This window comes from Onychomys torridus, chromosome 13, assembly GCF_903995425.1.
Source record: "Onychomys torridus chromosome 13, mOncTor1.1, whole genome shotgun sequence".
NCBI lineage: Eukaryota > Metazoa > Chordata > Mammalia > Rodentia > Cricetidae > Onychomys > Onychomys torridus.
The window spans coordinates 35,614,923-35,641,611 of NC_050455.1; the positions used below are offsets into that span (position 1 = coordinate 35,614,923).

The window sequence follows — 26,689 nt, forward strand, 5'->3', positions numbered from 1 at the left end:
TCCAGGATAATCTGGGCTGCAGTGTGAGATGCAGTCTCAGGAAACAAAATAAGTAAATAAACAAACCAGGGCTAGAGTGTCAGAAAACAGCATTTGTTGGCATGAGTGAGGCCTTGGGTCTGATCCCCAGCACTGCAAAAAGGTAGCATAAAAAATAAGCTAGCCAGGCACAGTGGGGTACACTTTCCATCCCAGCACTTGAGAGGAAAGGGTGTGAGGATTATTTCAAGCTTAAGGCCAGTTTGCAGGCCCACTGAGATACTATCTCAAAAAAGAAATCAAATAAATAAAAAAAGAAACCCAAAGCCTCTCCATAAACATCACGTGGGGCATGTTTTCATGTGGTCCTGTCATACCTTCAGCCACTTAGAGGTTCAACACTGAAACACAAGAGCAAACACAAAGGATGCTTCAACGTTCTGAGGAGAATAGAGCAGAATTCTAAGTTGACCATGACCAACATTGGGCTTTCCTAAGGCTCTCTTGATTGTAATAGATAATCTCCATGTGAGTGACAGACTTCTGAGAGTGTTGGAGCTTTGCATTACCTCAGTTAGCTAGCGAGCAGAGGGAAAATGGCTGAACTGACAAGTGGGGATTTCAAGAGATGGGTTCTGCCCACACGAGAGCCTTCCAGCAAGGGCAACCCAACCGTCGACCAACACTCCACTTCCTCGGGCCTTTCATCGCACTGGACCCTCAGTGGAGAAATATACCAAGCAATATTTGTAAAATGCCATCTCCTGCCCTGTAGTCATTGCAGAATCGTTTGCAGTGGTAAAAGGTCTGAAAATATCCAAGATTTGAGAACTAATGTGCACGTGGTGGACCCTGATGTGGAAAGAGCTTGTGGGTGACCAGCACTGGCTCCAGAACACGAACTTGTTTATAAAAAATGGAGGAAAGAAATAAACAAACACATGAAATGGTAAACTGGCTGCCTCTAAAGGGGGAAACTGAATACCTGGTAGCTGGAAGGCAGGAGATCCCACCATGTACCTTCTACATCTTTTCATTACTGATCGTCATTGTGTCCTACCTATTTTGACACACACAGGTGTACTTCCCCCCCCCCAAATATAAATTTTGAAACAACTGTGATGAGAAAACATTTTTCTTCTAAGCATTCACCCATGCTCATGTTCTGTGGCATTAAACGCTTTCCCAGTGCTGTGTACCTGTTGCCATCATCAATATCCAAACATTTCATCAATGTCACCACAACCTCTGTTACCATTTCAACAATAAATCTTTAGTTCTCCTCACTCTAGTCTCCAATAACCCCTCTTCTGCTTTGTTTCCATGACTGTGCATATCCTGGTACTTCAAATATAAGACTGTACAATATTTGTCTTTCTGTGTTTGGCTTACATCATTTTTCCATGTGTATTTTTTTCTCTAAACACCTGCCAGTTAGATAAATAAAGTTATGAATGTCTGAGGTTTCCTTAGAGACAAAGAGGTCATATCTTTGTGAAATGTGTTGACACATCTCCGATGAGGTAGCTCATGCTTCTGATGCTTTCTAGAAACCCCACTGTAACCTGGAAAAGGTTAGGGATATGGCTCAGTGGTAGAGCACCTGCTTAGCATGTGCAAAGCCCTAGGTTGGGTCCTCAGCACTGAACAAAAAGTGTAATTAGCCATGCTGGAGGCATGTTTCTGCAATCCCAACTTTAGGGAGTGAGAAACCAGTGTGTGGTAAGTTCAAGGCCAGTGTGGGATAGCTAGAAAAATACTGTGTTTTGTACGGGGTATGGAGATGCATACCTTTCATTTCAGCACTTGGGAGGAAGAGGAAGATAGACTTCTATGAGTTCAGAGCCAGGCAGGTCTACTAATTGAGTTCTAGGCTAGCCAGTGATAGCCAGCAAAGCCATGTGAGCAAACAAAGAGATGTTAACTGTTGCCCTTTCTTGCTCATGTTAATGCTATCTTAATTTCATAAAATGAAGCCCAACGCGTCGTGGCTTGCATATGGCTCATATGGAGCATTACTTCATTTGTGGGGTTTGAGTGTTTTGTTTGTTTGTTTGTTTGTTTTAGATACGCTCTCACTTCATAGCCCTAGCTAGAAATCACTTTGTAGACCAGACTGGCTTTGAACTCACAGAGAACCACCTACCTCTTGCCTCCTGAGTGCTAGGCTTAACTGTGTGCACTGCCATGCCCACTTTCATGTGTAGTGTTTTGAGAGAGTCTCATGTAGCCCAGGCTGGCCTCCAACTCACTGTGTAACAGAGGAAGATGTCAAACTGATCCCTGTCTCCACCCCCACCAAGTGCTGGAGATGATATATAGCCATATGCCACCATACCCATCCCAAACCAAATCTTTATCTAGGGCCCCCAGGGACATTTACAGGAACCACGAGTCCCTTCTGAAGTTGCATGCAAATTGTGGGTGGTTTCTTTCTGGTGTTCTTTTTCTTTTGTATCCAAGATTCTCAAATTCATCAAAAGACACTAAATAGGATAATTAACACTTCCTTCTCCCATGAATCATATTCAAAATCCCTTTAAGGTTCATCAGCTTAGTTTGTTTAAATGTGTGATTGATGAACCCATACCAAAAGATGATTCACTGGACATAGATCCTTTAAAAAAAAAATCAGTGGATAAAAAAAAAAATCCCTGGAATTGACATATTTAACGGAAATAATATTGTTCATTTAATTGGTCACAGAGAAGAATGTACCATCAGGATACATGAATGTCTGATTACTGTGTGAGGAAGAGATGGAGTTTATTCTATGCATCTCTTAAATACCGAGCAGCTTCTGTGTGTCTTCATATTCCGAATCCAGCGGTAAAGGAAATCAGTCTCCCCATGGAGCTTCTGTCCTGTCAGCAAGATCTCCATGACAACAGGTGAGTGAGGACCAGGGACAGCATCCTGCAAAGAGTGGCTCCCAGCGTCCGGAGACTGCGCTGTTAGGTAGGGTGCATGGAGAACTCCTCTCTGGGAGGGGGAAATGGCGGCCTAAATCTGTGGAACTTTTGCTTATTTGCTTGCTCCATAATTTTGTTTCATTTTGAGATATGGTCTTATTATGAATCCCAGACTGAGCTGGAGCTCTGTGTCTTCTTGCCTCCGCCTCCCCAGTCCAGAGATGACAGGCACACACAGCACCCCACATTCGAGCTGAAATTTGAAGGGTGTGAATGAGCCATACACGTGGAGAGCAGAGAGAAAGGGTCCTCACTGACAGAGGGTGGTGGTGTGGAGCGTACTCTGATGAGTGGGGAGCCACTGAGTCCTATGGTGGTGTTCAGATGGCCTGACTTTTGAATCCTTTCCCCCTTTCATTTTATGTATGTTTATTTGTGTGTGTGTGTGTGTGTGTGTGTGTGTGTGTGTGTGTGTGTGTATGCATACGCGTGTGCATGCATGCTCCATGTTATATGTGTGGAGGTCAGAGGACAACTTTTGGGAACCAGTTTCTCCTTCCACTGTGGGTCCCAGGGATTAAATTCAGGCGATTAGGTTCTCACAGTGTCTTATTACTTTATGATTGCCGCGGTAAACACAAGGCAACTTGTAAAGGAAAGCATTTAATTTGGAGGCTCCTGGTTCCAGATCATCATGGTGAAGAGCGTGGCAACAGGCAAGGCGGGAATGGCCCTGAAACAGCAGCTGAGAGCTCACATCAGTTCCACAAGCACAAAGCAGAGAGAGAACTAACCAGCAATGATGTGGCTTTTGAAAGCATGAAGACCAGTCCTGGTGCTATATACTTCTTCCAACAAGGTCACACCTTCTGATCCTTCCCAAACAGTTCTACCAACATTTGCACCAAACATGCACTGTTAATACTAAGCCATCTCATTGGCCCACAAGGCTTTGCACCCTCATCCCTCTTTTTAGCAGCCAGGCATGACTGCTTTCTTCAAATGTTTTCTCACTTCAAAAATCATCAGAGGCTTTGCCACAGGTGCTGACAGTCAGTGAGCAAAGTGAATGTTAAGCCCTGCAAGGAGCAGCTCCTGTAGGGATCATACAAAAAAAATGAGGGAGAGGTCAGGGCCAGTCATAGAGACTGGGGACAAGGACATCCGGGCTGGGTTTTGGATTCACAAGGTCCTTGAGTTCACATGTTACATGCATGTCACATATAGGACGTGCCTGTGATTGTGTATTACAGGTGCTATCTATTAAATATTTTAATATACCGGGCTGGCAAGATGGCTCAGCAGGTAAAGGCACTTGTTCCCAAGCCAGACAACCTGAGTTCAATTCCCGGAACCCATACAGACTGTGTCTAGCACGTGAGGTAGGCTAGGCTCACCGAGGGGGCCAGGGAACAGATTGGGATAGACAGGAAGGCTCCCTGCCAAAGACACCAACATCCTAATGGTCTATTAATGTTACTGTTTGTGGCAAAAGAGATGATTAAGGGCACAACCTTGAGATGGAGACATTATCCAACCATGGAGTCCCTCAAAATAGAAAACAGAAGTAGAATGTAAGGGAAGTGATGGTGTGTGGGAGCCCATTTTCAGGTTCCTCATGGCTTTACTCAGCAGCTCTGCAGAGAGAGGATGATTAGACCATGGGCCTGAGTGCAGGTGTCTGAGATTGTCTGCACTTGGTGGTGCTGGGGGAGGTCTTTTGCTTCACCCCTTGACATTTCTATAAATACCCTAGGGCAGAGATAGTTGGGGCCCATTGGAATAGGTTCCAGGCCCTCTCGAGGCTATCCTGTATTTTCTGTCTGTTTATCTTCAATATAAATCCTTCTATCTAATATTTCCTGCTACTCTCACTCAAGAGAACTCTGGGGAAATGTGGGGGTGTGGGTAGCATGCCCCCCACCCCACCCAGTGAACCTGCCATTTTGTTGGCTCTGGAGATAGAAAGGGGCAGAATCAAGAGGCAGGAAAATCCAACAGCAGATCCTACTCAGAAACTACAGAAAGGGGCAAAGTCCTGATTAGCACAGCAAAACTGTTAGACTTCTATGACAGAGCCGATAGCAAACTGGAGTTGGCATTGCTTTAGGCTACTAAGTCTGTCGCATACTGTAGTCACAGAAGAAAAATAATAGCATCTAATGTATTAGGCTTGCTTTCCAGAATGAATTGTGTTATGTCCAAGTAACTGAATAATCTTTACTGTGGAGTAAGCACTCAATAAGCATTAATATCCACCTCAAAGATGCGAAGTTTTTGTAAGCGCATCTGAGATGATAGGTCTAGAAACCATTTCCGGAAAAGACTTTACTTCCTAACTGAGTCCCAAGATGCTTACTCCAAGATGATAAGAGACATCCCTAAGAGGATTGTTCAAACCCGGGGTAGCAAACTTAAATGCATATGTAGACTATGAGGGTAATATAAATAGAAACAGGTGCGTCGGAGCTGTAGCAGGCTGGAGGGATGGCCTCTTCAGGAGGAGCCCCTAGCTGAAAATACAGCCTAAGTTGCCAGATAACTTCAAGGTTTAAGATGTTAAGAATCTATCTCCTTCTATAATGTTTTCACTGTTTAAATGTTGGCTACAAAGCCCCATTTGAACACATGCAAACAAAGACACACATGCAATGTTCAGGCAAGAACACCCCTGTGTTGGTATTCAATTAGTGAAAATAGAACCCCCAAGTTGCTGTTGAATGTAGCTCCTTGGCTTTCACAATCCTTTATCATAAGAACATCTTTTGGGATGGGAGTATACCTCAGTGGTGAAGTATTTGCCTAATATGGAAGAAGCCTTGAGTTTGATTGCTAGCAACACACACACACACACACACACACACACACACACACACACACACACACACTAACCTTCTCCCAAACCAAAGAATCTTTTCACATTGCTTTGGTATTTTTATCTCAATCTAAGAAACGATCATTTATATGATGATTTTTATCATGTGGGTCAAAAAGCAACATCTACTTCTTCTCAAATCCGGTTTTATTAAAGTTGTTTGGCAATTTTGGTGGCAGTACCGAGGGGGGACACATTACACACAGTTTCAGTTTTTTGTTTGCAGGAGGTCTGGGTCCATGCGCATTTCTAAACCATTGCTGGCCAGTACCAAGGAGCCAACTTCTATGTGCTTCCCTATTCTCCATAGGAATTTGTCAAATAGGCTTGAAAAAATAAAATCCAGATTAAAAAAATTCCCATCAGATATTAAGAACATACAAAGTATATTAAAGATTTCTGCATTAGTCTTCCAGGTATATCAAAACTGACGTTTGATAGCTTGTAGTTTCTGACTTTTACTTTAGATTATTACAGTTCCGAGACCAGAGAGTTACCAAAGGCTGAGATGCCCCCAGTGACCCCCCCCCCCCAGTAGAGTTTCCATGGATTAGAGGACAGAAGAACCCAGAACAATGTGATTTGGCCATTAAAAATCATGCAAGATTTTCTTTAGTGGGATTTTTCTCCTGCGTAGCTCAGGACACCTTTGCCTCCTTAACGACCACTTTGCAGAAGAACCGAGCATGGGCTTATTGAACTGTGTTACTGGACAGCAAATGGTGGGTGGCCTCTCTGCCCAAAGTAAACATTCAGAGGACCCAGGAGCAGAACTTTGCAGGACTTGGTATGCTTTAGTTGTTCTCCAGTGAGCCTGAAGTTGGCTGTAAGGAAGGAAAAGAGAAAGCTGTGTAAGAATTTCTGCCCAAGGCAAGAAGGCTTGTGCTAAGTAGGTGGTTCTTAACATGTGGGTTGTAATCCCCCAAAGACTGTCAGAAAACACAGATATTTACATTATGATTAATAACAGTAGCTTATTACAGTTATGAAGTAGCAACAAAAGTAGTTTTAAGCTTGGGGGTCACTACAACATGAGGAATTATATTAAAGGGTTGCCTCACTAGGAGGGTTGAGAACCACTGCTCTAAGTGGTCTTATTTCTCAGGCAGAATTTGAAAGCCCCGCCATGGCAGTGGAGCCTTATGCCTTTCTTCTTGTGATAGGATTATCTTTTAGAGTTCCAAACATGGAAGACAAAGGTAAAACAAGACAATGAGTTACCTGAGGATTATGGCAGCCTGTTTCCATGTACTATTTCTTTCTTTCTTTCTTTCTTTCTTTTTTTTTTTTTTTTTGAGCTGAGGATTGAACCCAGGGCTTTGCGCTTGCTAGGCAAGCACTCTACCACTGAGCTAAATCCCAATCCCCATGTACTATTTCTTGATAAGTTTCCATGTACTTCATTTACGACTAAATGAAGACCATCCCAATTTATTTCACCAACAGCAGAAGACTGTTCTAACATAGTAATATTGGTTGTCCTATGGGGGAAAATGCTTGTCCTTCAAGAAGGATGTCTTAGCATATCTCAATATATTTGTGGTCTAAAGAACATCACATCTCAGTGAACTAGCTAGCACATGTGACAGTCCAAACACAGACTTCAGAACAGTCTCAGCAAATGCAATTTATTGATGTTCCAGTAAATTTGACCTATAAGCATTTTTAAGTCATTGTAGTGGGAAACAGGACAATAATGACTTCAGTCTTATTTTTCAAGTGGAGAAAACATTTTCTTTAGGAATGAGCATGCACATGGAAGTTTCTCAAAAAACAAGTCTTTGCATTTAATTTAATTTAAAAAAATAAATTATCTCCAATGTTTAAGAAATAATAAGGATAGACTGGACTTTTACCCAGAGATTTCATTCAAGAATATCTTAGACTTATGATATTTCAATATGCTTATTATTTTAAAAATAATGTGTACTTATGTGCTTGTGAGTACAGGTGCCCAAGTTGGTTAGGGGCATTGATCTCCCTGGACCTGGCGTTAAAGGAAGTGGTAAACTTCTGGGAATAAAATCTGGGAACCAAATACAGGTTCTCTGCAAGAACCATGAGCTCCTGAGCCATCTCTCCAGCACATTAAATCAGCTTAGGACAATAAAAGCCTACATGCAACACACTATTGTTAACCTCTAAGTCATGCATTTTAAAAAAGATTTATGTGTTGAGTGTTTTGCCTACATGTACATATGTGCACAATGTGAATGCCTGCCCATGGAGGTTATAAGAGGACACTGGCATTAGATCCCCCTAAAGATAGAGTTAAGAATGATGTGGAACCCATGTGGATCCTGGGAACTGAATCTGGGCCCTCTGCAAGAGCAACAGGTGCTCTTAACGCCTGAGCCATCTCTGCAGCCCCTTCTAAGTCATTTGAATCCAGGAAACTATACTTACAAATGGAGTCCTGATTCCAAATTTGCTGTGGAATGTCATGGTGACTTTGTTTTTATGCCCCGTTCTTTGATCAAAGGCATGGCATGTATCGAAAGGCGGGCTGTACAAGTGGAGGCTCACGGCGGGCTCTGTGTGGCTGACATTCTCCACTCGATGTAACCCGATGGAATCTGACCAGGCCAAAGAGGACAGGGAACAACAATCAAGATGGCAGCTGAAGGCAAAACGTTTCTTAACCACCCACAGTCTTTCATTGATATTGACAAATATGGAATGAATACACATTAGAATTAATTCGCTTGTTATGGATAGTAAGGGCCATGCAGGCATCCTTACTTCTCAAACTGCCTCACATTTCAGTGGAAGACTAAAACTAGATACAATACAGCAAGAAAGAAAACATTCATAACAACGTGAAAGCTTAAAAGGTAGTTTCATTTAAAAAAAGAAAAGAAAAGAAAAGAAAGTCCTTAACTACTCAGGGGGAAAAAAACCAAGAAAGAAACTTGATTTCAAAACACTCAGATAGCTCAGGAACTGGCAGTCCCAAGCCCTGACGGACTCAACACGCTGACTGGCTGAAAGGCCATTTAGGAAGAAGGGTCTCAAATCCCCCTTCACCATTTCCCTCCCCTCCATACTCCCCACCCCTGGAGACGACAGAACTGGAAAGAGCACCGTGGCTGAACTCAGGACTGGTGGGTGCCAGGTTAAATGCAAGTGAATGAAACATCAATCACGTGTGAATGACAAGGGTCTGGCTTTCCTGACCTGCCAGCATCATCCAGGACTTCTTTCTCCAGGCAGAGATGGAAGCGACTCTGTAAGGAGTCTCACCGGCTCATAGACAAGCCCTTCCCCATCCTGCCACCCGCACCTCTCTGCTAAAGGGCTCTGCCTGACCCTCAGAGAGAGAGCCTGTGACAAGCCCCATCCTGTGTACAAAGCACCAGTGAACTCTTTTTGTCCCTGGATTTTACACATGAGCACACAACTGAGTTAGCCTCCAGTACAGAGGACAGAGGGTGGCCTGAGCAGCCTGGAAAAGCGAGTTGAAACACGACACGGAGAAGATCTGGGAAAGTCTATTATTAGCATTCTTCCTGAGACAGAATACCCAGCAGGGAGCAGGAATCAAAACAATTTTTGTTTTTATTTATTTCTTCTTTGAGAGATGATCTCGTGCAGCCCAGGGTCACCTTGAACTTCTTTCTCTGCCCCTCCTCCAAGTTTGGGGTGGTTTTCTTTATGTGGGACTAGGGATTGAACCTCGGACTTTGTGCATGCATGCCAGGCAGACACTCTACCAGCTGAGCTACACACTCCAAAAGGCTTCTCAAAATAGAAAGACAGCTGGATGTGGTGGTGCATGCCTGTAGGAAAGGCTCAAGAAGCAGAGGCAGGAGGATTGCCAAATAAAACAAAACCTGAACAGAAGGGCTGGCAGAAAAAGTGGGAGGTAGATTCAAAGAATCAAAGGACAAAGATTAAAACAATAGCAAAGAGAAAAAGGATCAAAAGACATGTTCAGGGAGCTTAATATCCAAACAAGAGGCCTTTCAGAAACACGACCCACAGGCATGACATGAGAATATTTCATGGATTAATGGGGACAAGTGTCCAAACTGAAGGTAACCAGGCACCCAGCATAACAATGAGTCCTTAGGTGACCTTATTACTGTGAGACAACATGGGACAGCATGCAGGCACCACACGAGAGATTCCAGACCTTTCCAGAAGATCTTTCAGAGAAAGAGTTAAGAATCAAAATGACCATGACTTTCAACAGGATCTGGATGGAACAGGATACACTAAAAGATCAAGATACAGACTTCTTAGGAACAATGATTGACAGGTCACAATCCAAATCCAGCTAATTTATCTATCAAGTTATAAGATTTGAATACACGGTTTTTGGTGTTTCTTTTTTAGATATTAGGAAGTCTCAAAAATTGACTGTCCACGACTCCTTTCATAAAGAGACACCTGAAGACATGCTTACCCAAACAAGACTGTGAGCCAAGAACAAAGAAAACGTGCTTCAGGGAATAAGCTCCAACACAGGAAAAAGCAAAGGGAAGGCTTAGATAACATCCAGGGTACTCATAGATTGACAGTGAGTCTTGGCTTAGAGATAACTCATCTAGACAGGGAGAACTATGTCCAGGAAGATTAAAAAACAACAACAACAACAACAACAATCCCCCCCCCTCTCTGTCTCTCTCTCTGTCTCTCTGCCCCTCCTCCCCCATTGTTTTTTTCAAGACAGGGTCTCACTGTGTAACTCTAGTTGTCTTGGAATTCACTCTGTAGATCAGGCTGGCCTTGAAGTAACAGAGATCCACCTGCCTTTGCCTCCTTAGTGCTGGGATTAGAGGCATGTGCCACTATGCCTGGCCCAATGTTCTCTTCGGGATTTCTCTGTGTCTCCAAGGCTGACACTGAACTCACTGTGTAGCCCAGGCTTGCTTCAAACTTGCAATAAATAAATAAATAAATAAATAAATAAATAAATAAATAAATAAATAAATGAATGAATGAATGAATAAATAAATGAATGAATGAATGAATGAATAAAATAAATCCTCCTGCTTCAGCCTCTTGAGTGCTGGAGTTACATGGCATGCTAGCACTTGGCATTAATAAAACCAAGATGATCTAGCACCCGCTTATGCACAATTTTGAATGAGCATTTGGTGCTGACTGAATGTTCTACATACAAATAATGTTTGGCTTTTCTAATTGAAGGCACCGACACCAACCGGCTCATGATGGACAATCCCGCAGTCAAAGGCCCTCAGATCAAGTGACCCATCCTTTAGAAGAGCCCAAGGTCCATACATGGGCCTCACTGTTCACAGTCTCAGCATTTTAATCTTCGCCTTTGTCTCCCCTATGTGTCTGGTACACCTTCTGTTACAGTCATACTAGGCCTTTCTTGGTGGTTTTTAACCAAGGTCCTGTTGACCTTTTCCCAACTGAAACAGGCTCCTGGGTCTCTGTTCCAGCTCTCCTCTTGCCTCCATGCTATGTTGTATGCTGCTACCAAATGGGTAAAGCCATTCCCATTACAGCTCTGCTGGGGGGGGGGTCATCTTTCTCCTGCTCTGGAGGCTTGTGTCTTGATCTTGTTCACAGTCCCCTTGCACCTCCTGTCCACTCTACCTTCCTTCTTCTTTCCACTGGCCCCCATTCCTCAACTTTCCGTTCTCTGCAAGGATTGTGCCCTTCCCTGGACTGGGAACCTCCCCCTGATCATATCCATATCCACCCCTAATCTGTGAAAATCAGAGGTTGGAAAGCTTTCAACAGATTTCTGTAATTAGTCTACAAAAATATTCAGTATAGCTCACCCCACGTTTTACCAATTGGCAAAAATTAACATTAAAAATCAGATTTTTTTTTTCGAGACAGGGTTTCTCTGTGTAGGGGCCTGTCCTGGATCTCATTCTGTAGACCAGATTGGCCTCAAACTCACAGAGATCTGCCTGGCTCTGCCTCCCGAGTGCTGGGATTAAAGGTGCGCACCACCACCGCCCGGTTTAAAAATTAGAATCTCACACTTTTATGGAAAAAGAATCAGGACTCTCTCACTGGGGTTGGTGGCCTTGGCTGTCCCTTTAGTGTTCATCACTAAAATTGTTTGTCCCTGGTCTGCATCCACCTTCACTGTGCCTGTGGTCGCTTCTGACTGGAGCCCCCCCCCCCAAAAAAAAAGCTCTTTTTCCAGATGGAATGTGCGTTCTCAAGGACTCTGATTCCAGCTGAAAGTAATTATCCTAAGAGGCTTTTACTATGATATGGTGTCAGTGACAAGTCTGTTCTTACAAAGCTGGTGTACCTTCTATATAGCAACTCTCAAATATTTGAGAAAACAAAATGTCTTCAGAGGAAACCCACAGACTTGGGTGAACACAAGAGAAAACATTTCCCATACAATCTAATCTTTGTAAGCGATTTGCATTCCTAAACTAATAATCTAATAAATCTGAGCCAAGTAGCAAGGCCAAAACTAGACTTTAGGATATATGAAGGAAGTGGTGTGCTTGCCAGGGAAAAACTGTAATATTTTATTTTATATAAGCAGGACATCATCCTGATTAAAAGCATATGTTTGGGCTCAAACTGCATGGATTCAAATACTGGCTCAATATTTAGAACCTGAGTGAGTCCAGACAAGTTATTCAATCTTCATATGTACTGGCAATCTCATCTATAAATGAGAACAAAAATTATGACTCTCATATGTTTTAATGAACTTTTGGAAAGTTATGATCCTTTTTAGAAATAGAAGTAAATTTAATGCCTCTCCTGGGGAGCATTTGGCTCTTCCAGCAGACATTGGGGAAAGAACAAATTCTTGGTAAGATATCTATAAGTCATTACCCAACAATATACATTGCAAAATTTCCCTGGAGAAAAATCTTTTAGGTATGCTGTATGCAGTTTAGAAAAATGGGCACTAGCTAATGTTCTTAATCACGTCCAGAACATTTCTTTGCATTTTCTAATACAAACACACTATACATTTCCCAAGTAGACGCAACTCTTTTCTATAAATTCATATCCCACTATCTCTGTTCTATGTTTTGGCAGGTAAATGACAATCTTCATGCATATGTTTTGAATGAATGATTCCAACCCTGCTTTAAAGCCTTAGAAACCCATTGTGTTTAGGCCATATTCCAACTATTTTCCATCAACATGCACAGATAAGAGTTCAGCTTTTCCTGTGCACTCATAGACACAGGATAGGGTGTTACCGTTAATGTAGGCACACTGGTTTTCCCTCAAGGTTCTTTCTGACTTCTTGATCATCTCATTCGATTTTTTGTCAGGCCAGGCAAACAATGTTTCCTTTAGGTTTCCTTGCAGCATCTTCAAAAAGCAGTGGGAGTCCGTGTGATCGTGAATACTGCTATATATGCACAAAATGACAAAAGAACTCAGTGGTTGGTCCAGTACCCCATGGACTGAGCTGATTTGTTTCAGTTGTTGTGTTTTACATCTATCGATTTACAGTTCAGCATCATTGTTCTGGGCATGATAACAACACATCATCCACATCAAGGCATGTAACTTACCTTAGATGTAAGCTCCCGCTGAAGAGCAGCTTTTGATTTTGAAAATGTTATAACTGTAATCTGGTAACAAAACACAAACCCAGAAACCTTTCCTTTTATTTTTTCCCCCAACAGTTTTTCGTTTGTCTGCTTGTTTTTGTTTTTGTCTTTTTGTTTTTTGTTTTGCTTATGGTTGTCTTTGAGACAGGCTCCATCATGCGGCTAGGACTGGACTAGGCTTCATGACTTCCTCTCAGAAGGGAGGAATGCAGGATTGCTGGGATCACAGGCATGACACAGTGCCCAGAAAAGTGCAGCATTTAATAACTCATCTCAACTGTGCTAGAACTTGACCATGAAAGAATATTAGAAGAGGAAGAGTGCTTGTGTAATATGTGAGGTCCTGGGCTCTTATCTCTGGCATCTTACACACACACACACACACATGCCAGAGATAAGAGGTTCATTAAAGAAATTTTTGAAAGAACAAATATAGTCATCTTTAATAATTGTACCACATTGGAATCATGTAATAGTTTATGTTTTTCCCCATAGGCTTTTCCTCCTTTCTTCTTCGTGTGGGTGGGAGAATGTATATGAGTGTATTATCACCCTGAAATGATGATGTAAGGTATACATAGTGTTACCGTCTTACAGGAGTAGCTTTTACTTGTGATCATCTTGGAGTGGCCTACCTGTGAGGATCTTCCAATATTGGTGGGAGGAAGCAAACTACATATTAAGTAAAAAGGAATTTACTCATGTGATCTTAGAGCAAAAAGTATTTATATGAAGTCATCACAGTGACCAAGTTGATTAAAATATATAAATGTATTTAATTTTTAGCATTTCTATAACATTGAATTCTGTCAATGTTTAAATGTCTCATAAAAGGAACTGTTTCCTGAGTCCACAGACTCTAACCCTAACCCTGCTAATCTGTTTTTAAAAACTACCGAGGGAATGACTGACAGCTACCCCATTGTATCCATGGATGTCCCCATAGATCCAACATCCGAAAGACTTGTAATTTTGCATTTCTTTCCTCTCACCAAAAATGGGTCTGGTTATTGTTTTGACAAAAAAACCTGAGAGATCTGTTTAAAAGTACAGAATTATTCATTTGGTAACAAAGCTGACAAATGTACAAACTAAAGACAAAGAAACACATTTTATAAGTATTGGGGTTGGTGTAAACTAAACTGCCTTCCTGGTAAAGAAGCTGAACAATTAGCGGGAGGTAGACAGAAGTTTCCTGAATTTGTGACATGTTTTTCTAGCTCCAAATCTTGCCAGTTTGGTCTTTGGTCCCACAGTTGTTGACACATCTCACATACCGCAAAGGTCAAAGGTCAGGGTTAAGCAGAGTTCCAAAAACAATTTAACTCCATAAGAGACAGAGACATTGAATTAAAGTAACTATTCGCCTCCTTTGAATTACTACTCACTTGGGGTGGAGGCCTTGGTTTTTTGTTTTTTTGTTTTTTGTTTTCATTATTTTACATTTTCTTATTTATTTGTTTATTTCTTGATTCTGTGTGTGTGTGTGTGTGTGTGTGTGTGTGTGTGTACAATTTGTAAGAGTTGGTTTTCTCTCTGGATTCCAGTAATTGGAAAGAATCATCAAGCTTGGTGGCAAGGACACTTATTCACTGAGCCTTATGCTGGCTGGGGGTGTGTGGATGTGATGGGGGTGATTTTAATGTACATAGTACATACCTGACACACACACACACACACACACACACACACACACACACACCCGCCCTCCCAGACAAACTCCATGCTGAGATTAGTGGACAATGTAAACAAATAATTCTAAAATGTAAATTGCTAGTCCTTGTGAAGTTGGTGGCTAACCTGGCACTATTTACTGTTCACATGCTGGGCAGACACTAAGAACTACCTTGACTGGGACTGGGCCGTAGTCCATGTTAGATGGTAGAGTAACATGAGACACCATCTGATTCCTAGCATTGCAAAACACAGATTTATTTTTAAAATATTTATTTTGAGACAGAGTCTCACTAGGTAGCCCAGACTGTCCTAGCACTCACTGTGTACACCATAACTTAATACTAATGGAACCTTGAGATTATTAAATACCTGTTTAAAAATATATTATAAAAAGTTAACAGTTTAAGAAGTTGATAGAATGTGCAAAATAGAAAACAATGTGTATCTAGCCTCAACTTCGGCAACAGAGTATCACAAACACATACTCACTTTAGTATAGAGTACACACCAAAATGTTACTTCATAGTAGTGACATATGGCTTTTTGTAATTTCCTTGAACTCTCAGATATCCACCTGCCTCTGCTCTTATGTTGGGATTAAAGGTGTTTGCCACCATGCCCAGCCAAACCACAGATTTATCAAAGAAAAGTAGGAAAGAACCCCCACCCCAGGGTGGGTGGAGCCCGAGGGTGGGAGGAGCTCTGAGGTGGGAGGAGCCCCAATGGTGGGAGGAGCCCCGAGGGAGGAATACCCAAAGGGAATGTCTGAAGTGTGGGAGCTGTTGTATTACCTGCCATGTCCTTCACCCCAGCACAGAATCATCAGATTAAACTTCCCATTTCCTTGATCCACAAGATTTCGGGTGTACCTAAAAAGACAAACATATGCTGGTTTGCATCTGATTGTTGAGATAAGTACTAGAAAAAGTATCATTTACTATTATTTTACTACTATTTTAAAATATAAAAATATTTTACTACTATTTTATTTGCTATTATTATCATTTTAAACAAGGGTCTCACATAGCCCAGGCTGTGAATCACAGTGTAGCTGAGGATGACTTTAAATTCCTGGTCCCCCTACCTCTACCTCCCAAGTGCTGGGATTTCAAGTATCACTTATGCTCAGCCTTACTTTTTTTTTTTTTCTGTTTTATAATCTTTCATTCAAAAATAAAAGTTAAGTAGCCATTTGTAGGGCTTGGGGTTTGTTCCTTTAAAAACAAAACAAGAATAAGAGAAATGTAAAATCAAAACAAAACAAAAAAAGCAACAAGAACACCTAAAACCAAACCAAACCAATTTTCAGCTTTTCAAAAACCGTCAAGGAGCCAGAGGTGGTGGCGTATACCTTTGATCCCTGCACTGGGAGGCAGAGGCAGGCGGATCTCTGTGAGTTTGAGGCTAACCTGGTCTACAAAGTTGAGTTCCAGGAGAGCCAGGGCTGCTACAGAGAAACCCGTCTCAAAAATACAAACAAACAAAAAACAAAAAGCAAAACCCAAAAATAAAAAACCAACCAAACAACAACAACAAAAACTGTCAAGGAAAAGACAGAACATGGAGCCATAAAAGCTCTTATGCAAACCCTCTTTTCTCTGGTTATCAATAGTTCAGACTCATTTAATGTTAACGTGTATTCCTGAATTAAATCTACAGTTCAGTTTTGCTCACAAAGCCATCTAAAAATGAGCACCAGCTTGCTTCCTTTAGCCCAAACAAACTGTGAGCCACTTCAGTATGCATGTTGTTGTTGTTTTAAACAAGGGAGGCATTATTTAAAGAAAGCAGTACTTAGTCTCCAGATAGATTCCCAGGAAGGAATGGCAGATGTCGAAGGCCTAGCTGCTCTCAGCCTTTCACAGTGGACCAACTACCCCACTGTGCATAGGAGCAGGAGTCCCACCCCCACATTCTACCCCAATAAAACTTGAACATGGTTTTCGAATTTAGAGCCCAGAACAAATGAAAACTGTGACTTTTCTGCATTGTGTACTTTTCCTGGTCTAGAAAGAATGACAAGACCTTTCTGTATTTTGATTTGCTGACTTTACTGAGTTATCTGCTCAGTCTTTACCACCGGCATGAAAAGATAAGAGGGGGAAAAAGTAATCCAAATTTCAAATTTCTCCATGCTTATCAGTCTCAAACCAATAAAAAGTAGCATTCTCACGGAAGGTATTTAGAAAGTTCATTATTACTCCAGAAAAGAATGTTGCTATTGTTTGGGGCCTTTTTTCCCCCTCTTCTAGTAGACTTTGAGGACTGAAGTTTCATTAAAGGACTGTTCTAGAACTCTGCCCTAATACAAACACATTCAAAAGCACTCATCAGGAAAAGTTCTGCACAAATAAGCAGAGGGTTGAAGTAAATACCAGAATCAAGGCTACATTAGGTCAGAATACGAAACCTTTTACGATTATAATTTACAAGAAAAAAAAATATCAAAACCCAAACAGCTATCCTAAGGGACACTCGAACTCTTAAGTTGTAATTTGGTCCTCATGGTTCTGTTGTTAGCATCTAGGCAGCAGTGTCTGACAGCTGTGACATTCCTTTCAGACTGCCGGTGCTATGGGTAAGGAAGGGTTGCGTCCATTTGTTTTGGTGGTGTTTCTTTACTCAGTCATCTGTTAACTCAAGCTCTCCACGCAGCAGTCACCTTGTCCTGTCCTTCTTACCATCCCCCAGGCGCAGGGCCGGGTGCTTGCAGGACATGGGTCTCTAGACAGTAGTCAAGTACTATTATTTTCCTTCTAGCTGTTAGTCTTCCCTTATCCTTTAGTTCCTTGTGACCTAGGAAGGGGCTGTACACACAGCCTTTCAATCACAGCAAACAGGGTTCCTGTATTAACACTCCACTTCTCCAGAGAACTCACTGTCCGGATATACTGGAACACCCATAGCCCTGATCCCAACCCCCAGATCACAGATTGGAATCCTTTTGGGCACCAAGGACAATACTATAGGATTCACATCTATCTCCCTCTCTTCTTATTCTCTCTATAGTCCACCCATCTCCCACCCAGGACTTCACCCTTATCTTAATGAGCTGTGCCTTGGATCAAGAGAGAAATCCCGGGCAATGCCATTGTTCTAGAGGGCAGGAGCTATTGCAACACACCTGGTTAATTTCACTTGGACAATGCTGTCTCCCATGCTACTGTAACAAAAGAATTTGTCACAGGCCTAGAGGAAGTTGCATGGTGGTTTACAGCCCAGCTTCTTAAATTGTTCATTGCACAGTGGAATGTGGGATCATGGAAAATTGGAACAGTATAAGATTTCTGAATGTACAGCCAAAAATTAATTCCAAATAAAATGTATTGTGTAATAAATTGGTAACTGGCAGCACGTGCCTGTGGCATTGCATGACTCCATAGCAATGTTTAAACTTACTATTGTTGTGTATATTATGTGTATGTTTGGGCATGTGTGTGCCATTGTGCTGGTGTGGAGTTTTCACGTAGCTCAGGCTGTGAACTCACAGTGCAGCTGAGGTTTGCCTACCTCCATCTCCCAAGGGCAAGCATCATGCTCAGTATCAGTTGTTTTTTCATGTTTAATAATCTTTCATTCAAATGTAAAATCAAAATAACAAATAATGCAACCAAGATTTCTTTATGTAAAAAATAAACAAGCAATCTACCTCAGTAGTATGCATATTTGCTTTAATCTTTAATAAATGATAAAATTATATGTATGCCAAATTAAAAAAAAATTATGGTTGATTTTCGGTAAATATTTGATTTTTATTTTATACATCTACATATATGGAGCTATGTACGTTTTTCAGGCCAAAGGAGCTGCAGGTGGCCTTGTTCATTGCAGGCTCCTAAACAATAATGGGGAAACAGACCTGTGTCCTGTAACATGAATCTTAAAAGGTCTTATAATAACACACCCAGAGCCAGATATTGGGGTGAAAGCTGAAAGATCAGAGAAGCAGAACAGCCGGCCACTAGCTTAGCGCTATGAAAGCCTCAAGAGATGGAGTTCCTGTTTCCTCACGCCTATAGACCTTTCTGTGTCCTGACATATTACTTCCTGGGATTAAAGGCATGTGTCACCACTGCCTGGTTCTGTTTCTCTCATGTAGTCCAGTGTGGTCTTGAACTCACAGAGCTCCAGATGGATCTCTGCCTCCCAAGTGCTAGGATTAAAGGTGTGTGTGCCACCACTGTCTGACCTCTATGTCTAATCTAGTGCCTGGCTCTGTCCTCTGATTCCCAGGTAAGCTTTATTGGGGTGCACAATACATCACCACAGTGCAGCGTACCCAGCTCATTTCCTGCTGATCTTTGCTTGTACAATTGAAATAAGAACAGCTTTTGTTTCAGCACTGTGTGAAGGGACTGGAGGAGCACTTGGCCCACAAACAGGCAATGACTTGCCAGCATTTAAGTAGACATGGCAGGGGTACCCTTGCGGGACCCAGCCCAGAACTGAGTGACCAGAATCAGAGGCGACTGCTTAAGACCACTTCCCAAACACAAAATGCCACCCTACTTGTCCCTCGTTTTTACTACTTTAAGTTCTAAAATACAGTCAAGGGTCCTTGCTGACAGAACTTAATTGTATATGTTACATGTGAAGGAGAGACGACTTCCGAGGAAAAGTCCCATTCTCTGTCTTCCTTTCCTCCAACCAGCTTCCTCTCACTAGCCAATCTATCAAGCACAAGCACTGAAGCTTGCTCTTTCTTCCCCACAGAAACCTCAAGGGTTTACTCTGGCCCCGAGGGCTGACATCGCACAGACTTAATCCCTAAGTCAAGGCTTCCAAAGGTCCTAGCCTACCAGACACCTCCCTCCAGCGGGTCCGGAAGGTAGTGGTCTTTATTTAGTTTTCTCTTCCAGATTCTGGGAAGCAAGGGAAAGAGGAGGCCAAAGGCTTAGGTGGCTGCAAAAGCCACGGTGTGCCCAATTTACAAAATCGGACTGGGCGAGCCAACCCTCAGTCCGGGTGGTGAATGGTTTGCAAGAACAGGAGGGCACCAGCTCGCAAAAACCCGCCCGATGTTTTACACTAAAGCGTTCCAGGGTTGGTGACTGAGGACTGACTTGGGGTTCTGTCTCCCACCACCACCCTTTTCTTGATGGTTGGCAGGGTAATCTCCCGGAGCGCCCTCCGACCGTCCGCGGTCAGTCGCAGGCGGCTGCCCGGCCGGAGCTTGCCAGGTGGCGGAGGGGTCCCGTGGTGCCATGCCAGAGACGGCTGCGGAGGTGAGGTGTGGTGTCGCTGTGCTGGAGGCTAGGGGCGAGGGTGGAGGGGTTTTGCGGGAGACAGAGAGCAGAAAACCTGTGAGTGGTGCGGGGGCCCTCCCTTCCGACTGTGAGGACCCAGCTTTGCAGAAGCCAGGGCACGCTCACCTGTACTGGTCGAATTTGGCGTACAAAGCCCACTCGGCAGGATTGCTCTCGTAAGCTTCCAGCACAGCCTGCACCTCCTCCACGTTGACCTCGTCGCCCGCGAAGAGCTCATGCAGGATGCGGATGAGGTCGGCCAGGGTCCGAGGCTTCAGCAGCTCCGTCCGTTCCATCCCCGCAGGGCTGTGGCGCGTCCCTCCAGACCGGCTGCGGAGGACCCCGGGGCTGCAGGCTGGACAGCCGACACACCCAGGACCCGGAACGCCCGGGACCCACTGCACTAGACGCTCTTGCAAGGGTATCGAGACTCAAATCTAGGAGTCACCAGAGACCAGCCTAGTGCACCGCACCGAACAAGACCAAATCTGCGGGATCCGCCCTCCCGGGCCCTTTTTAAGCTCTTAGAGTCATCCAGAACGTACCAACCGCCTTCAGGGGGTGGAGTGAGGCGGAGAGAGAGGGGCCGGAGATGGAGAGCGCCAGAAGGCAGGCCCTGGCACAGGACCCGGTTGCGTGTGCGTGCCAGCGCTCTCAGAAACCCCACGGTTGCCCCTGCTCTATAGCTGTGGTGAGCTTTGGGCAATTTCTCCCCCCGCCTTAGCGGCTGATTTTGGCCGCCCATCCCATCACTTCCCGGGCTTGGTTTACAATGTATGCCTGTGCATGAAATTTCTGGGGGGTGGGAGTGGTGTTACTGAGGAAAGGGAACCCATCTTCCAAATGCAGCTATGGTGCTTGGGTAGATCAAGGATGGGGCCCATTCTCAGGCCAGAGTGACTGTTCTGTGAATCTAAATGGTCCACATACATGCCCCAGGCTAGGTGAATATTAATCTTTGAGTCACTCCACAGCACTGGCTGGCTGTGGACTAGGCTGGCCTTCAACTCAAAAGACCTGCCTGTCCCAGCCTCCAGAGTGCTGTTTTTCTCCCTTTTAAATGTAAATGTGCAGTAGTGTATTGTGGGTAGATTTTGACAATGAATACTCGAATTTTTAGTAAGATCAGGTACTTTGATCTTAAACATTGCCTGGTAAAATATAGTGAGAAGAGCCTAAGACGCTAACAGATGGGCGTTTTGCTAGGGTTGGGCTTGGGTGGTAGTGGTTGTCACTGCAGTCATTTAAAAGATTGTAATTGGGTGACTCAAATCCTTCAATTCTAGGCACATATCCACAGCAAACAGTTCTACCTCCTGGCACGTAGCATGCTCTAGGAACAGCAGGGGTTCCTTGAAAAAGGAACAGACACAGCTTAACAGACACACCTCTTTCCATTATGAGTGATTTGCGTTATGAAAGGTATTGACTTCTGTACCCCCACCCCTGCCATTGTGCATATGTGACATTTACTTGAACTGCATAGTTTTATTTTGGAACACCCCTGTTTAATGTTATCACACCACACATAGGTTATTAAGGAAAACCATGGCTTTGGGAGATAGGCTAGGTCCTGTGGCTCACACCTGTAATCCTAGCACTTAGTTGGCTGAGGCCCAATTGCTGTTTGTGGACATGTGTCCCACAGCCCAAGCAAGCAAACAAAACACATAACAAAAAGCGGAAAAACCAAAGCAAACAAAATACACACCGAACAGCTTTGTGGGTTTTCTGGAAGGTGGTTAGCAGAGCATCTGGGGTCAAATTAAATCTGTAGTTTTATAGCTTTCTCAAAACTTACTTGTTCTTGCCACTCTGTCTTTGAGCCTCTTGTTTTACTATTTGGAATGGAAGTCTAAATTGGTATCTCTGCACTTTATTCTCCATTTTCTTAGTTTCCTCTTATTTTCAAAGGTCTTTTTGAACAGTCACACACATTCTCCTTTACATCCGTTCAAGACTTAATTGCGGTCTACACATCTCCGATTTTCTATGACCAGCACACCCTCTTAAAACCTGTTGGCACCTCAAGCGCAGTGTTTCCGAGATCCTCTGGAGCATATGTTCAAAGCCTAGAGGTTGTTTCTGCATGGAGGCAGGTGCCTACTCCTTCCTTGAGTCATTCTCCAGAGCCCTTTCCTCTTCTGAGTGGGCCTCACTATGCAGACAAGGCAGGCCTTGAACTCATAGATGTGCATCTCTACCTCCCAAGTGCTGGGATTAAAGGTGTGTGGCTCCACACCAGGATTCAGAACCCCTTATAAACCAATCAGGAATTGGGATTGGGAGGAAAAAAAAAATCTTTCACTTATTATTTCCTGTTAAAAGTATCTTGCAGGGCTGGTGAGATGGCTTAGCTGATACAGATGCTCATCATGCAAGCCTGGAGGCTGGAGTTTGATCCTTGGAACCCAGGTAAAGAAGGAATTAAGAGAATTGTCTCCTCAAAGTTCTCCAACTTCCACGTGTGCTCTGGCAATCACACAGGAAGTTACTTTCACCCCAAATGTACCCTTTACCATGTATTAGTAATTTTCTTATTCTTAACCATGTCTTTTTTACTTCAACTTTTCCTTTTGCCTAGACTCTAGACCAGTGGTTCTCAACCTGTAGGGCGTGACACATCCTGAATATCAGATTTTTACATGGTGATTCCTAGCTAGCAACATTTCAGTTTTGAATAGTAACAAAATAATGTTCTGGTTGGGGGTCACCACAGCGTAAGGAACTGTGCTAAGTAAGGGTTGCAGCATTAGGAAGGCTGAGCAGCACTGTGCCAGACGGTTCTGGCACTTACCCTCCCTTGTTCTCTCTAAGGACCTCTTCTGACTCTGAACTGGACCAGCAGTCTTCACCCTCTTCATGGAGTTGGCATTTCGCAGCAGACGACTCACTTTTGAGATTAGGTCTATGCTGCTCAGGCTGGCTGGAACTTGGGTTAAATCACCAGCTTCCCACTAGATGTGACTATAGACAGACATAAGCCATCATGACTGGCAACTTTCTCCACTTCCGTCAATATCCCAGCTTTGTGCATGCCGGGAAGTATGTGCAAAAGGTGGTAAGAAAGCTGGGTAAGTGGTTAGAACGATCCAATTGTTTGTTTTCCTTTGGGGGATCCTGGATTTCTGAGCTCAAATTTAGTAAAAGGCAACAGAATTCTTCCTAAGAGCTGCATATTATAACTCATCTTGTGATAGTTACTGGCATTATTTTTGTTTATACAAGCAAAAGTCAAGATCCCGGTAGATCTACTCTACTGATTTGCTAAGGGCAATGACTGTAGCTTTGTGAGCGACTGGTATTCGGACAGCAGAGAGAAAGGAGCTACAAGTATTAGAGTTCAGGAAATAATTTGTCTAGCCATGAATGGAAAACATTTAAAAAAGCATGTACTGAGGCAAGCTTGTTCACACGATCCAAACTCCCCATATTTTAAGTCACTGTCCTCATATGGCTTATAGTCTAAGGTGAGGGTTGACAGACCAATGCAAAGGGAGAGGTGGGCAGATACAGCTGCATACTTACACAGCAGACATAGAAAGCAGGGGATGCCAGGGAGCGAGGAGCTGCCAGTTTAGAGGGTGTTCAGGGGAAGATGGCCTTAAATGTGATGTCTGAGCAGGAACCAGAGAGGTCAAGTCTGTTTGTCTTGGAAACACTTCCATGCGAAGGAAACACTAAGTACAAAATTCCTTGGGATGGATAGAACCTTAATGTCTGGATAACGAGCATAGCCTGGATGTGACTGGCAGGCTGTGGAGAAGGGAGGAGGCCTGCAGATCCAATCAATGGACTTGGCAGGGGTAGAGGAGCTAGAAGAGACAATGGCTGAGCTCTAACAAGTTCTACAGGCAAAGCCGTCAGGATCTTCAGACAGATGAAGTGGTTTGGAAGATGAGTAAAGATGTGAAGAGTCTAAGGGCTGGACTAGAGAGAGGAGGAACAGCCTGCTTTCTGAATCCAGATGCAGCACCTGGAAATACACGGGAGAGTAAAAACACCCATTTCAAACTGGACAGCGCTTCCCCAGACTCGAAGTAACCCATGTCAGGAGTCATGTTGACTTCCTATGATATAAGATTAACTTTGGGAGTTAAATTCTACGAGTCTCCTCATGATCTTTCACCGTTGACCTTTCAGGCATGAAAACTAAGAAAACAAGTAAACCAGTGTTGGTCAATGGTTTTTTTTTTTTTTTGCAAATTATTTGCAAAACAAGAAAAAAACAAAAAATGACAACAAAACCAAACCCAAAATCCCAACACCCCAAACCCTTAAGACTTAAATAAATAGGAAAGTCTGCTCACTCCATTACAACTGTCACAGATCACAGCTAACACTTCATTTCAGGGTTTTCTGGATACTGCCACCCTAACTCCCTAAAAAAACTGAAGCACGGACCCATATTTCACCACCAAGAACAGCAAGACTTACTTCTCACTATCATGTCAAGATTTGCTTTTAATTACTGAAAGGTAATGATTAGCACGTAAAGTTTTATTTAGATTTTTATCACCCAAGGTCTTTCCACACTTACTAGCCATTTTTCACTTTTTAAATATTTGGGGTGCTAGAGATTAACCCAAGACTATCAGAGATCTACCCCAGGCCCTGTGCTTTCTTTTTGCCGATTTGCATTTGCGTTACCCAGAATGAATCCATATATTAAGAGTGTTAGCCTTTCCATACGTTGCGAGTGTTTCTGTTACCTTCTGCTGTATGAAAGCTATAGATGTCCTTTGTTGCTGCTTTTGAAATTAAATCACTCTTAATTCAGTCACTGAAAAGAAACAGAACCAAACCCATCCCCCAATTCCATTTCCAGGCCTCATAACCACGGAGTGATGGGTGCATGTATGCATGGCAGATGCAGCTAAGCACTGTCAGTCACGGCTTTCCTACGGGTTCTTATGAAGAGGAGGGAGCTCCTGAGTCACTCACACAGACTTTAAGGAAGAGTTCAAAATCCCAATCAGACCCTGAAAGAGTCGGCTGGAGGAGTGAAAGTGTTAGTGGATCCCTGGAGGAACCCTAGGAAACAAAGACCAGGCAAACCAGGGAATAACTAATCCAGTGCAGGCTGCAAAATGCTGTAGGAAGTATTAGTAAGACAAAACCCTCAAGTTTTCTCAACGTTTTCCCTGTCATTAAGTGGCCTGCAGCTGGCTTTCTTCCTGCCCAAAGCTTACCCAACATATTACATTACTTGGAAAATAAAATGGGAGCTTCACAACTAGCCATTTTCAGTTCCATACTCCTGCAATATGTAATGTTACCCCCTGCTGGAAGTTAAACTAAGTCAACTGGTCGACTGAAGTTACGTAATCTGAGGGCAGAGCTTACAATTTCCAGTCTTCTTATGTGCTTAGAGAACATGGCAGTTAGAAACCCTTTAAGGTTAAAACTTCTAGAAATCAGACTTCTGGAAGAATTCAATCATTTCCATTAGCAACAAATCACTCTTTTACTTGCTGTATGTTCTAACTATTTGAACATTCATTATGAAATCCTTGGCATAAATAATTTTAAGGACAGGAGTGGAATATATGTATATACTTGGTGTCATGTATACTTTGTATGTGCCTGTACCTTTCTGCACAGGGAGGTAAAGTGTGACATTACTACACTCATCACACACATAGGAAACAAACTATAAACTGCAGGCTCATTCCCCCTTCCTCCTAAATTTCAGTGGCACTTGAGGTATCAAACTTTCTAGTCACCTCATTACTCCTGGGCTCCCACCTTACAAGTGCTAAACCGCCAGTGATGAAAGTTATTGGGCAAAGACAGTGTAAAACAGTTTGATCAAAAGTCTAAATCCCTGCACAGTCCTCAAAGCCCCTGGGGGAAGAAAATAAGGTATATATATTTAGTTAACTTGATTTAATATGGCAATAAGTTGTTTTGATAAAAACGACAAATTCAAACTCAAGTATTTTCGAATTCATAGAGGTAATAAGCACTCCGTCACCTGGGACTTCAGCAAACAGTAAATTCAACACATTTCCCTGTTACATATCCACTGCTGTGTTCTTTCAGCAACCCTGTAGTGGGCAAAGGTAGGACACATCTTTTCCCTATCTGACTGACAGTGCTTACGAGTCAGTACCTCCTGGCTCTCAGAATGTCAGCTGTTTTCCTGAGCCTACATTTCGTGTAACACACTACCACTCCTCTGTGAACTATTACCTGTATTAACTCACTCCAAGGCGATGCTGATAAAGGGGATACCTGGAACTCACATTCTTGAGCAGAAACAAGAAGTGAACAGCACTGTGCTGTGCTGCTACACAGCATCTTCCCTGGCTCACATGGCTGAGGACTATTGTAAAGCATACTCTAGAATTTGAGTTAAAAAGGAGCAGGTGCAATGGTGCACACATAAGCTTGGCACCCAGAAGCCTGAGGAGGTCAAGTCTTTTTTTTTGGATAAAAAACACATTTCTAGCATCACTTTTGAAAGCA

General features: G+C 43.1%; 1 protein-coding gene across 1 annotated transcript; it reads right to left on the bottom strand.

Moving 5' to 3' along the window:
- Positions 1-5,895: 5,895 nt before the first annotated feature.
- Cdo1 (cysteine dioxygenase type 1) lies at positions 5,896-21,204 on the bottom strand. The gene is made up of 5 exons (XM_036205060.1): positions 20,345-21,204; positions 15,764-15,841; positions 12,936-13,090; positions 8,173-8,342; positions 5,896-6,590 (listed from the first exon to the last, which is right to left on the bottom strand). The coding sequence occupies exons 1-5, from the start codon at positions 20,512-20,514 to the stop codon at positions 6,561-6,563; spliced, it is 603 nt and encodes a 200-aa protein (XP_036060953.1). The 5' UTR covers positions 20,515-21,204; the 3' UTR covers positions 5,896-6,560.
- Positions 21,205-26,689: the final 5,485 nt, after the last annotated feature.

Excerpts from the sequence above, each read along its gene's own strand:
- Cdo1 (XM_036205060.1), bottom strand. The coding sequence starts at position 20,514 with ATGGAACGGACGGAGCTGCTGAAGCCTCGGACCCTGGCCGACCTCATC. Across the intron at positions 13,091-15,763 it reads TGGGGTGAAGGACATGGCAG|CAGTATTCACGATCACACGG; the intron begins GTAATACAACAG and ends GTGCATATATAG. Across the intron at positions 6,591-8,172 it reads TTGGAATCAGGACTCCATTT|CCAACTTCAGGCTCACTGGA; the intron begins GTAAGTATAGTT and ends CCTTCCTTACAG.